Source organism: Strigops habroptila, chromosome 4 (genome assembly GCF_004027225.2).
Source record: "Strigops habroptila isolate Jane chromosome 4, bStrHab1.2.pri, whole genome shotgun sequence".
Taxonomy (NCBI): Eukaryota; Metazoa; Chordata; class Aves; order Psittaciformes; family Psittacidae; genus Strigops; species Strigops habroptila.
In genome coordinates this window covers 54,954,976-54,969,151 of record NC_046358.1, presented here as the reverse complement: position 1 = coordinate 54,969,151, position 14,176 = coordinate 54,954,976, and the positions used below count along the sequence as shown (strand labels likewise).

At 44.1% G+C, this 14,176-nt stretch overlaps 1 protein-coding gene across 2 annotated transcripts in view; it reads right to left on the bottom strand.

Annotated features, from left to right (window-relative positions):
• RRAS2 (RAS related 2) overlaps window positions 1-12,950 on the bottom strand; it is a 44,215-nt gene extending 31,265 nt beyond the window's left edge. The window contains exon 1 of one of the 2 annotated variants that reach the window (XM_030481947.1): window positions 12,650-12,950. In XM_030481947.1, the coding sequence (XP_030337807.1) occupies window positions 12,650-12,754 (105 nt within the window). In that variant the 5' untranslated portion in view covers window positions 12,755-12,950. The remainder of the gene's footprint in view (window positions 1-12,649) is intronic. The other variant, XM_030481948.1, reaches the window with a different exon arrangement.
• Between the last annotated feature and the right edge of the window lie 1,226 nt (window positions 12,951-14,176).

Genomic DNA, 14,176 nt, shown 5'->3' with positions numbered 1-14,176 from the left:
TCTTTCATAGGAACCAAAACTCAAAACTGGTTAGGATGGGCCATATGCATTACAAACTTGCTGAAGAGAATCAAGACCATACTAATGTGTTGATGGTTTGGGGGCTTTTTTTAGAGAGCAAGCAGAGTTACAATAAAATCCTTTTCAAATACATTTTGGCACTGACAGCCTACGTGCTTCAGCTTTAGGAAATGATTCTCAGATCCTGAAGACATAAAAACAAATCTAAAGATATCTTCCTATGAATTGCTATGGTAGCCCACTGCCAGGAGAGCAGTCAGCCACTGGTTTGTAACAATGCACACTCAAAAGTACTAGCATGGAAGCTGGCAAGAACTCAGTGCTCCAACTCGGAGGTGTTCAGTCAGCAATCATAGAACTAGCACAAACATGGGGTTTTGCCCAGGAGAATCACAGTCCCTTTCACTAACTTCATGTATTTTCTAGATTCAGGAGAGACCAGAAGTATCATAATCCATTCAGGGAAAAAGTTACATAAAGATGATAAACACCTAGCTGAGAAGTGTTTTAAACTATCACATAGCATCTCATAATGACTAGCACGAGGGAAAAGCTTTTAAATTTTTGCGGCTACTCGACTGGCATGGAAATACTCACGTGCAGAACAGCTACCTAAAGTACACGCACTGCAGGAAATGTTTTAAGTTGTAACATAAGCTGCTCAGCTGTTAGAAAACTCAGACTCAATTATCTAGTCTGAAGCAAGTGGCTGCAACTTAAATTATTCATCTTCTGCAATCACCCTGAACAAATTCTTCCAGATCACCACCTTCCCTCACGCAGGGAGGCAGCCAGCGCCTTTTTTCAGGAGATCACATCAAGAGATGCAGGGCTTTTGTTTACTTTCTTCAGAATATTTGTAAATTGAAGGAATGCACAGAACACAGAATTCCAAGGTGTAATTTTAGCTCTTAAAATAGAAAAAATGCCGAACTCTTAAACCTTGAGCAAAATCCCTAACTCAGCGGGATTTTAAAGCCCCAGGTCACTGTTCCACTGAGCAGAGATCCAGTCAGCACAGATCACATTATTTTCAAATTCTGCTCAAAGTGAACAATTCTATTATCAGTCTCCTTTTTTGGGAGAAGACTTCTGGTGTGTCAGTTGAAATATTCAAGTCCTCCCACAAAACAAGTCAAAGCAGCTATGGAGGAGGGGAAGCCACTATTAAAAATGTGTGGAATGTAACCTACTTGGAAGAAGGCAGATAATACTGGGACAAAGAAGTCAACTACTTCAGATCCAAGGCTCTTTGCCCATACAGTCCCACCAACATAGATACTGGTCAATTTCAAATTTACAAATATTAGTGAATTTCATCAACCTTTGTAGAATATACATTACTAAAAATTAGTTTCACAGACACACACACAAAACTACCAAATCCTTTGGTTACCTGATACACACTATATCCATTCTAACGAGTGCAAAACCTTCTAGACAGCAAAAAGTGTCTTTAACTACTTCAAAAGCTGAGCTTTGAAGTGTCTTTTTTTAATTCAGAGAAGTTGAGATGCAGCAACATATTTGAGTGTACTTTTCCAGCAAGACAGAAACAAAGCAAAGACTCCATAGGAGACAAAACATTTTCTATAGTTCATAGGTTTAGGCCACAGACAGAGAAATTCAGAAATTTTTCAGGTTTTAAATATCCTTGTTAAAGTAAAACACTCAGTTTAACAAAGTCTCCTCACACAAGGTATTGCTCTTAGAGCTAATACCCGAGGGGACCAAAGAGCCAACCCACTGACAAGCAGTAAACTAACTTTCAGCCTTAGCAGTCTCAAAAATGCACAGGCACCTGCTGTAGCTAGACTAGTCAGAAGACAACAATAGCTTGAAGCCTCAGAGCTGCCTTGGTGTTTCCAGCTGAACCAGAAAGAAATCAAACCTCTTGCTCCATTAGCTGACCTGACAGAGTCTAAAGCCAGAGACGCTTCAGCTGAACACCCTCTGATCAGATAACAGGACTCGCTCATCAGTATCATACACAGGAGGCATTTTGCAACTCTTCTTGTGTTCACTCGACACGATAAGAGCAACCACTCTTCAGTCTCATTCTCCACTTGAGCAGCACTGGAACAGGTTAACTTCCCCCCTGCTGCAGAGGGCTTCATGCCGTTGTACACACATCTCCTTCAGTGGTTAACCTGCTGCAGAAGCTGCTGCCTGTCCCATCCCTCCCCCACTTGCTCTGCCTGCACACAGGCCTCAGTGTAACTGCGTTAGTCCACATGACCTACAGAGAATTCTACCTGGGTTTTTGTGATCATTTTTATAGCATCATCCCCAACAGCTGAAGCATTGCAACAGACCAAATTATGCTCTGCTAGAAGCAGAAGCATCTTACATTATCTTTACTGCTGAAGATCTGTAACATTTAATGCTAAAATCATGCTCAAGAAGTTACAGTGAGCAGCCCAATCCCCTTCTGATGATTACTTCATGATTCTGGAGTGCCTCCAGATGATTAGCCTTCCCATAATCCAGGTACAGTATACAGTTTATATGTTTAGTTATTGCAGCAATCAAACAAGATGAGAGTTTTAAGGTTCTGTACTTCGGCAGTTGCTAGTATCACTCATACAAAATAAAATAACATTGCACTGAAAGCTAGAGAAGCAGTTAAACCATGCACAAGATTGTACGGTGGTTTAGTATGTCTTTTCCCTTAGTTTATGGGAAGACACTTCTGAACTTTGAAGAGCTGGAAGCACAAGCATCCAAACCAAAACTAAGCAGTCAACAGCACTGTTGGCTGGTGACAACCTGTTAAGACCCAGCACTAAACGTAGCAAGGCAGGATATTCAAAGCGGTCTGTCCACAATATGCCACATGCAGAACACTTCATTCCTAAAAACAAAACAACCAACCAACCACACCACAAAACAAACAAACAAAACACCACCACACACACATCTTACCCCTACAGAGCCAGAAATGAGATGTATCTCCACAGTTTAAAACTTCTCATTTAACTAATCTCAGACAGTAAGGCAAGACACATTTGGCTTATAGAGTTCTTTTACCTTGCTTATATGCTAGGAAGGATTTTGGCCTCACAAGTTTACTTTCAGACTTAAAGGTCTGGATACTATTTATCATGGCATATAACCTGCCGTCAAAGTTTTCAGAATTCACTGCAGCACTACAGGAGTGCTGCTGAGCACAGAAGGATATGTCCCCACCCATGATATTTTAAGAGCCCAAGCAGGATCCCAAGCTGATAATCCCTAGCAGGGTGAGTATCCGGTTCACAGGGAGGAACAACATCAGTTAAAGTCAAAGCATGGGAACTCAGAATGATACAGCACATATATTTCCATCTTGGAAATCTCAATTAGGACATGTGGTTGAGATTCAGACAGCACTGTCTGAGGTCTGGGGGGAGGCAGGGGAATAAAGATGCAAGCGCAAGGATAGTATGTTTCCAGAGGACTTCAACATGCCAAAAAAAAAAAAAAAACCCCAAAAAACAAACAAACAAAAATTACAAACAACAACAAAACAAAAAACCAACCATCTAAGCAGCAACTGAAATTGCAAGACAAAGTTCAAATACACTCATAATTGCATTCTTAGTAACGCTGGGTCATGCAAAGACAGAATCCATTTAAATACATCACAGCTACCTACTTTTACCAAGTTTTGCTAATGAAGATATCCACTTCTTAGCTAGTAGAGCAAAACACTGTGTGCATTTTTAATGGGATCTTTTTCTTAAGTAGTAGAGTTGGTAGCACATAGACAAGTATATTATCAACAACTACATTTTACACACGATTATAAAGGGTCTTCATAAAAGAAGGGATAAACACAGAAATACTATCAGGAACACTCAATTTGGAAATGGCCTACCTCACGCAGTACATGTTACTGTAATCCCACTTACTTTCCTCACACAGAATAAGTCTAATGACAGAAGAAATTTAGCAGATCACTTGTCTACCCAAAGATACCAGATTTTTCACACAGATTTATCACTGGCATCCTACCATTTCATGGTCTACTTACCACATAAGAAGCAAAATATTCAGATTTGCTTGAAAGCTTATGGATTTCTATCTGCTTAAATGGGGAATGCTGAAGATGTTCTGTGATACGAGCCGAGCAAGTTAGTTTTGACAGAAAAACTCAAAACAGTAACTGCAGTGATTTTAAAATTTCTCCTTTTCCTAGCAAATATAACTAGTGACTCAACATATTATACCACTACAGTTACAAGAAACTCAGAACAGGACTGGATAAATAATTTGCTTGTAAATTGTGTGGAAGCTCAAGTTTATTTTCTGGCTTAAAAGACTTGAGAAAAGTGACACACATGATAGTTATGAATATGCGTACCTAGAGTTAATTTGCTGAGAAATAATGTTTCTCATAGGTCTTCTGCATAAAGATCTTTGTAGAGTACTTTGATTATTAGTGTTACGTTTTGTTTTTTTTTTTTGCTTGAACGGTAGCATTTTTATGTGTCAGTGCTAACATCTAGTTAATTATTGATGCAGGCTGGTCCTAGCAGCTAGGACTTCATGCTATCTTTAAGAGTGCCCTTCTGCGTACATTCCTAGTGTCTGAACTCACTCCTGTCCATATTCACCAGAAACTACAGTTTGCTTTCTGGACACAGCTGAGAAGCTGGTGCAGGTCTGGTTAAACGAGCACGACTGCCAGATGAAGTTGTTTGCAGAGCTGCACAGTGAATGAGACAGGGTAACTGATCCTGAGTAAAAACATTCCCTGGTTATTTTTAACTCTGATCCCTTGTGGAGTTTCGGTGAACTAGATGGAGTAAATAGCTATAGTGATGAATTGCTGGGGCAATGTGGGGACTTTCTGAGCATTTTTCCTTACTGGCAGTACTAGCTTATCAAATTAAACCTTCAATTACAGCAAAGCCCTGTTTTTTCAGGCTTGAAGTGTAAAAACATTTCCCTAGCCTTGTGCCTTCCCACTGGTGGTCCCTTCTCAAAAGCAAACAAAGGATCAACTTGCCCTCCCTTCAGTTTCTCCAGCTGCACCAGCACACCGCTCTGACCAAGCTTCAGCATGGCCCTCGCTTTCCAGCCTGGTTTTGGGGAACTCCACACAAGCCTCTTCCAGAGGCACCTTCTCCTTTTCAGTCCTTTGTGAGCTTTTGTGTGAACACATTTGCACAAATTACAGAAATTCACCTCAGAACTTATATCATCCAACAGGATCTCCATGTGTAAGTAGAGCTTACGGCACTTCCCTACCTAACTTGAGAAGTGCTTTGCAGTCCTCCCCAGTAACCCTCACCCAGCTCAGGTTTGAGGCTCTGCGTATCCTTAAGGACAGCTAAAGCCCAGGTTCTCCAGCCTTTCCCTTTCCAGGGGCAGATAAGAATCCCTGACCTCGCTTTAATGACGGGCAGCCGTCGTGTACAACGCTTGATTAGACTCAAGATCAAGCACTTCGAATGTGAATATGTGACCTTCTTTAACTTAATCATGAACAGCCCGTGCACTGCATTCCAGCCAGCCCTCTTAGAAGAAACCTAGTGAAAGAAGCAATCTATAAAAGGAAAAAAAAAAAACCCAAATAAACCAAAAGTCATTTTTACCTCACCAAAGTTCCACCTAGAAGCAGTGCTGCGTATCAGGCAGTTCACACATCAGGATGTGACTAGCTCAAGTATATGCATAGTGTGTCAGAGGAGGAGAATAAGTAAAAAAAGGCAAAGCAAACAGATTAAGTAAACATCCTTTTTGTCTGCTATCTACTTCAAGTAATTAAGTTATAAAAAGCAGAAAGAAACATTTTCTTTTGTGTTACCTTCTTCCACAAAGTCCACCTTTGGGTCCACCTGGACCCAAGCTGCAGCCACACTTAAGCTGTGAGAGAGAACATTAAAATGACAAAGAACAGAAGGTATTAAAAGAGAAGGAAAAAAAAAAAAAATAAAAAGAAAAAAATAAATAAAAAAGCCAAGGCGGGGGGAGAGGGAAAAGCTGTTCAAAATCACATGGTATATTTCTGTTTGTTAGTAAAGCAAGATACAGTTCAAGACAAATTGGAAGGGCCTCACTCACTGCATTCACCCGGGACCCAACTCAACTCTCTACATTTGTAGTAAAAGGCTACCACTACTATCTGTCTGTGTTTCAGAACAAAACTCCAGCAACTTTGTAAGGCAAACCATTTCCCAGACAAACATTGCCTACTAGTACTACTTGCAGCTAAGCTTTTCAACGGGGATCCCATTCACTCTACCCCTTTCAGTATAAGTTTGTCTTGGTTGATCAAAGATATATCCAGATTTCAGGTTTAATGCCGTTTTTACATATTTCTTGAAATAGAACACATTCACAGCAAGTGCTGCATTTACCTGGATGTTAAGTTTTCCTTTAATGGTGCTTATGGCCCTAACTGAAGACAAGACTACCAAACCAGGGCTGTTAAGCCACCTGAATCATTAGAACCAACACAGAAGTTAGCCACTTCTGTCATACCAGCCTAGACCTGAAGAATGAACAGTTTAGGAAGGTCTGCAAAAAAAACTATCTTCCTACCAGCTAATCAGAAGACTGTTACATTTCACTTCATGAAGCTGTTATTTATCTTTGGGTACATCAAAGGAGCTCAGCCACAACGTTTTCAGTGCTGGTAACGCTTTCAGTAAATGCAGACAGGTTGCGTAAGGTATACAAACATGAGCCATTCAGGTCCTTCAAAATTCTCTGAATATAAGGGCTCTACTTACAAGAGCCACCCTCTACCACCACTACTGAATACTGGAATTTGGAGCTCCAGCCAAAACCAGAAGCCTCTCCCCCTAGCATGGGAAGGAGGAACAGGGCTACAGGCCAGCGGCTGCCTATTCATCCCCAAGAGTGCAAAGGGCACACCGGCCAGGAATTTGGGAAGCTGTGCCAGTACTCCTTGTGCAACTGGCGGTAGAAGACAACCTGATAACCAAAAAGTACGTCAATATTTACCTGCTGTATACGCAACTGCTGCTAGGGGTTAACACATGGAAAGGTGCTTTCCGACTGCAGCGTGATTGAAGTTATCCCAAACGAATTTCACTTCGGGAAAGGACTGTAAATTCCTCAAAACCAGAATAATGAGTATCTAAAAATTTAAGCACTACACCAAATTTACGCCAGCTTTTGAACCCAGCTCAGTTCATTCAGCTACATGCACGTTAATACACGGCATCCCTGCGGGCTAAGTTCCGATGCATTATACCATTGCTAGCTATACAGAACACTAACGTGCAAACCGACGCTTCCTTCTTGCCAGCAAGTTAAGCTTGAAGTCTTCTACTACATTTCCCAGGGTGTAGATGTACAACTAACTGAAGTGACAAATCTTTTGTTTGGTAGCAGTGCTCTAGGAAGCAAGGAGCAAAGCAGTTCGAGTTTCACAAGTGCAACAAGCAGCCCTTATTATTCGAGGTGACTGCATCACAAGTGCTTTGTTTTTATTAGGATTTTCATTTCCCACCTTTAACCTCAACAGATGCCAACAATCAGTTGCTCACTCTCCTAAACTGTATTTTGCCACCTCGAGTTACATTGTACTACTTACCGTAAGAAGGCCCCACGCTTTATCAAAATGTAAGCATACCAGCCCCAGCACAGCCCTGCATGAATCCGCGGCCTGGAATTCATGGTATTTAATTCCTTTGACTTTCTTATGGGCTTACTTGAAGAACATTTTTTGTGATCGTCAGCAACGGTTAGCCAGAATACCTAGAAACTGCTGAGGGATTTGCACATGCCCCAAGCCTAGCACACAAAAGTGGTACACTCAGACATCGGGGTCTGTCAAACATCCAGCGTGCTGGCTCCAACACCAGCTGCGTTTTCAGTTGTTGCTTTTCAATCTGCTTTATTACTCTATTTTAGAGCTTTACCACCAAATCCAGAACAAGCTATTTTCTTGTCTGACAGCTATATCACAGATAAATGATACTTTGAGATAACCCACCTTTAGCTTTATTGCTAGTTAATGAGAACTAACAGTCTTGTGAAAGTAGCAGCTCAGAAAAGAAAAGGAAAAAATAGGGAAAAAAAGTCTGAACAGCTGCTCACCACCCATCTGCAAGTCATATATGCTTGCTTTCAGACAAGTGTCTGATATTAACATTAAAGAGTCAAGCAATCTACTTCCAACTCATTTTACTCCCTAGTTAGTAGAACAGTAACCTTAGCTCCAATCACTACTTATTACTGGCAGTTTAAGAGCAGTAGGAAAATATTTTATTTTACAGATTTGGCAGTATTATGCTTGTAAATCATGAAATCAGCATGAAATCAGTAAACAAGCAAACAAAACCAAACACTGAACCCCTACATACATTCTTAACCAATATACTCTTGTAAGTCACGAAAGTCTACTCAGTATGCAAAAATACACATCCTTATCACAAACCAAAAGCCATAGTTTTATGAAGAGGAAAATCAGTACAACAAATAATATTAACAATTCTGATCAAAATCATCCACTATTTTGCAGAGCAGATTTGAAAGAATAAAACATTAATGGCTTTCTTTTTGTATACTGCTAAAACTAACTACACATTGTTCAGTTTAACAAAAAAAAATAAGTATGAAGTAAATGGCAACTGCAGGATAGAAAAAAGCAGAGGATGAGGAGGTATTGGCTAGGCTTTACTCCCTTTGAGCAAGGAAACCTGAATATTACAAAAGGCTGAGTTAGAAGGGAATGTGGGGTATTTTGTGACAGACCTCTGCATGACAGCTGGAGAAAAGCTATTGTGGCAACAGCTGTGTGCTCTGCACAGCTCAGACTCCCAAATACCTCAGCCTGCTAAGAGGCCAGTTAGCTGGCTGCAAGGCATTTTTAAAGTTTTCTGCCTCTTGGGATGTGAGCATGATGGATTATTTGTGTATGTTTTAAATAACAGAAGGAATGTTTAGTTCTATCACTTACAGTATTACAGAATACCATGGCGTAACACTGAACTATCATCCACTGCTGCTTTCCTGAAGTTTACAGCTGCGACAGATCCCATCAACTCTCCTCTACAATTAAAACGTCTTCATTTCCTGTCTTAACAGTGCACTGACTCTACAGCAGTACGTTCATATATCATATCCTGATTTAAAGGAAATGATTTGGTATTTCCAGGATGAAATCCTGGCCCACCAACAGCAATATCGAGCTTTGTTTATCTCCCCAGAGGAAGAATTTTGAGGAACGTAGCAGCCATCTAACCACTGAAAGCTTTGATCTGCTTATCTGTACTTTAAAGTTTCTCTAAATTGTTAGATGAAGTTCTGAAAAGGGAACCCAAGATCACATTCACTAACATTTGACCAGTTAGATCTCACAGACCAGTCCTCCTGCACTGTGCTAATGAGCACAACGATGCTGAACCCAGTATGTGAAAGAGCTTTCATTGTATGATGTGGGTTTGCTCACTCAGCCTCCTTACAAAAACATTGTTGTTTCAGCTCAGATGGAGGCACGACAATCTTCCCCATCCTCTCGCACACAGGACAGCATGCACGGGAGCACTTTACGTGCTGAGCACTACCATAAGGAGTCCAACCACAGCCAATTACAACTCTTGTAAGAATGAAAACTCTCTGTTTCCCCACCAACACTTAAATAAGGCTGTAGAGGATTTGCTGTGCAGAAAGCCCAGAAAACTGGCAAAAGAAAGAAGATGAACTGGTTTTTCTGTACATCCTCAGTGTCTTATGTTTTCACTTATTTCATCTGAAATGAAGGAAGAGTTTTCCCATTTTCAAATACAAATCCCTCTCATCTTTCAAAGGTACAATGTAAATCACAGCACATGCTTCCCCATGATATCCTATCACCACAATAGTCTCATTTACTGGAAAATAATCAGTAGCACTGAAGGAAAACCAAGAATAACTGCACTTTAGTACTGACTTACTGAAAATTAAACAGAGGATTATAGGAAAGCAAGACCAAGTGTGGAAATATTTGCTAGTATTAGTAAGAAGAAACTTGCCTTTTTAAGCTTCAAAACCGAGTTGGTGACACACAAGCAATAAAGAAGCAAAAGATAATTTAAATCCTTCACTGACATCAAGATTTGTTATGTGGTGAGAGCTAGTAAGATCCATGTTTTAGTGAAGGCAACTACAAGTTTGTCACTTAATCCTGAGCAATTCCAAAAATGAAGCACGTGACTTGCTTGTAATCAATTTTAAAACATTTTGGAGCAGTTTCTATGCAGCCTTAAGAGACAAACAACATACTTGGCAATGTACTTGCCATACAGAAAGTACACAAGTGGCTGCATGGCATTGCAACCCACTTGATAACATCATAGCTTTAAGAGCTCAGGAAAACACTGTGGTATAAAAATAATACACCAAGCCTCATCTCTTATTGTCCGTAACCACCTAGCAAGCATGGAAACAATACTAAACTCTTCAAGATACCTGAGGTTCTGCTCAGAAAGTCTTTATTTCCCAGCTATTTCTCTTATTTTTCAGAATTTTCTGCTAAACATCACTTTGTCGTGGCAAGAGTCCATCTCAAGATAAAGCAGCTGAGAGGGCAAAAAGATGTAGATAACTTAATAGAAACTGACAATAAGTTGTTATGAAAAATTCATCCTCAACATGTCAGCTTAACACCATAGTGCTGTTCCCTCAACACTCTTTCAAAGTAAACTATTTCTTTTTCTACTATTAATTTGAAGAGATCCTTATATGTGACAAAGCAGACGCAGGTTCCTCTTTTGCAGATATCTGCTAAAAGACAAGTGTCAGTCACAGCACTTGAGCCAAAACTCTTATTTCTATAGGAGTGTATCTCAAGCTTTTAGCTTAAAGAATCAATTTCAACCAGCACTCAAATAGTGAAGTTACCCAGTGCTTGACAGAACCTTACTGCTATTAAAATAAATGGACATACCAAGGCATCAAGTGTGTACCTCACATTGTTTTTTCTCCTTATATCTTTAATAGAAATTACAGCGCACTTTTTTTTTTTTCTTGTGAAGTTAAAATTATCCAAAAGCCTCTAACACCACCAGGGACTCCAGAAATCCATTCCGCAACATTTTCCAAGACAGCAGCATCTCAGAGTTGAAGCCGTGCCTAGCCGCACACACTGCTGTCACAACCAGTTTAGATGTCCACAGGAAGACTCGGGCAATACCATCTAAAGCAGCAGTACCATGTTTGGGTGAATAGCACTCTAAACCAGCTTCGGTCAACCGCAGTAATTATCTCCATATACAAGCAATGAGGAATTCCACCCACAGAGTGAGAGGACTGCAGTTATTGTAGCTCCATCACCTTTAAACAGACCAGCAGGTCCGTATCTTGCCAGTATGTGACCAGCTATCTACACCTCCAACACACAAGGTACCTGCATATGTATTTCTTTTCCATCTCACATGCACCATTCAAACTAATTTCCAAAGAACTGATTCCCCTAAAGCATCAGCTATTTTAATGTCCTGTGCAATAGTGGATCTTCTAAACATTCAGTTATCCAGTACTTATCCAGATTTTGAAAGTGCATGTGTTAGCGAAGAAAATGTTAGCGAAGAAAATCTGAAATAAAGAAATAGCCTATTTGCTACCAAATCACCTGTTCTAACGAAACATTACTTGAGAACATCATTGCCCCAAACATTAAAAGCCAAGCTTGCCTTGCTGCCAAACAGCCGATCTTAGGGGTAGGTACAGTATTACAGCCTCTTCTCAGTGGAATTAAAGAAACGAACAACAAGTCGTTCTCTCCTGATCTGCTGATCTGCCATCAGCAACACCAGCAAGCAAAACACAAGTAGTCGTCTCCTCCTTCCACCCTAAACACACAGAGGTAGATGAATGACAGCAGCAGAAACGCTAAAAGCAACAGGGCAGAAGATTAAAATGAAGGGGGTATGGCCAAATTAGAGGCGGAAAAGGGCTCTTCCTCATGAGGCTGATACACCCACTTTACATCACCTATTCTGACATGTTTTTCACTGAAAACGAATAGAAAGTTCCAATTGTCTAGAAGTTGAAGCCTCAACCGCAGGAGCTCAGGGGGCTTTGGGCGATGCCGGCACAGAGCTGACACCGCCTGTATCCCCGCAAACCCCGCTCCTCTGCCGGGGGGCTGCAAGAGCTTCCTCGCCCCTCGCCGGGCCGGCACGGGAGGCGCAGGCTCGGCCCGGGGTAGCTATTTCAGAGCCGGACGCCCAAGTGTCACCGCTCCCCCGGCCACGGCTCGTTACCGCGGCTGCCGCTTCCCGGGCGGAGCGCGGGGCCGGACCGCGCCCGCGCCACCGGGAGGCCGCCGGTCCCCACGCCCCGACCACCCCACCCCGGCGGCGCCGCGGAGGCCCCCGGCGGGCTCCAGAACCTTCCCAGGGGGGCTCGCACCGCCCCGGGGCGCCGCACCCCACCCGCGGCCCCGGACCCCTCAAGGTCACGCCGCCGCCTCCCTCCCCGCCCCTGACTTCCCGCTTCCCCGCCCGGCAGCGCGGCGAGCCCCGCCGCCGCCGGCAGCCCGCGGCGCCTCCGGGAGCTGCCGCCCGCCGCCACGGCCCCGGCCCCCCCGCGCTGCGCGCCGGGCAGCGCCCAGGCCCCGGCGCCGCGCCGAGCCGAGCCGGGCGGAGCGCAGCGCTTGCCCCCGCCGGGCGCCGCGGCCCCTCACCTGGATGAACTGGATGGTGAGTGCCGACTTGCCCACGCCGCCGCCGCCCACCACCACCAGCCGGTACTTCTCCTGCCCCGGGCCGTCCCTGCAGCCCGCGGCCATGGGGGAGCCGAGCGGGGCCGATCGCGGCAGCGCCGCCGTGTCCGGCGCCTCTCTTCCTCCCGCTGCCCGCTCCTCTCCTCCTCGCCCGGCCGGTGCTGAGCAGCCGCAGCCGCAGCCCCGCCGTGCGGAGCGGCAGCGCCAAGCGCAGCGCAGCGAGCACCGCCCGCCCCGCAGCCCTGGCGCCGCGCTACAAATGGCCGCCGCGGGGAGGGGCCTGGCGCTCACCGCCCCGCCCCTGAGGGCAGCGCGGCCCGGCCCGGCGGCGGAGTGCCCGGAGCCGGCTGCTCGGCACCGAGCTCTGCGTTTGCAATGGGCCGGCTGTGCCAGCCCCGCTCCTCCGCGCTGTCTCTCCGAACGCAGCGAGCGGGAATCACCGATTTCCTCACGGGCTTTCCTGAGACGCCCGTCCCGCCGCCGGGTGCTTCATCGCCATTAGCGAGGCTCTCTAAATACCCACGAGTGAGGAGGGAGGTCGTATTGCCCCTGCGTACAGCTTGGTTTAAAGCCAAAGCGTTGTTAATGGGGCCAGGAGGGGAAAGGGGGTAAAAAGTCACAGAGACTTGAACCCTTCCCCACTCTTCAGCAGAAATTCTTGTGACCACGCACGTGAATGGGTTTCCCACCCATTTAGGCCATTCCGATCACGACCAACCTCTCCTCCATGTGTCACCCACCACCAGCTGTCACAGCTCCTACTCATTCTTTTCTGTACAGAGCACACTGGTTGCGGTCTGAGGTAAATGCACCTTAGCCCTTTAGATCTCTGCCACCTCGGCTCGGGGCAAACTACTGCTCTCAGTGATGACCGACCCATTTGGGTGATAATTTACCATCCAGTATGTTTCTGGACATCCAAAAGACCAGGCAGGTGGCCATTGCACATACTACAGCAAAGCAAAACTTTTGCTGGTACACCTACTTTCAGGTAATTCCTTCTTCCCCACCTTTCCCTCTTCCCTTTTTGCAGAGATATGTAGCAATAAAATATGATACATATGATTTTACATACACATATACACATAACATACAGCCTTTTACCAGCACAGAATGACAGTTATTTGTTACCATGTGCCTGAATGGTGTAATCACACCAACAAGTCTGTCACATAGACACACTCCTCCTACCTAGAAAATAACAAAACCAAAAGTAGTGTCCATGTATGAAAGATCTGCTGAAGGGACTTGCCCTGTACAATGCTGGAGCTGTCAGGGGAGGGCAGGGACAGTAATCCAGGTGACCTTCTGCTTATTTGCCCAAGAAATACAGACTTTCTGCATTTGACACACATCTCGGCTCTGCACCAAATGAGGCGAGGGTCCCACAGCCAGGGGCCTCCTTTCCGCTACAGCACTGACTGCCTCACACAGTGACTAATGGAGACCCACAGAGAAATAACACACTGTGGAGCTAATTAAGAGCTA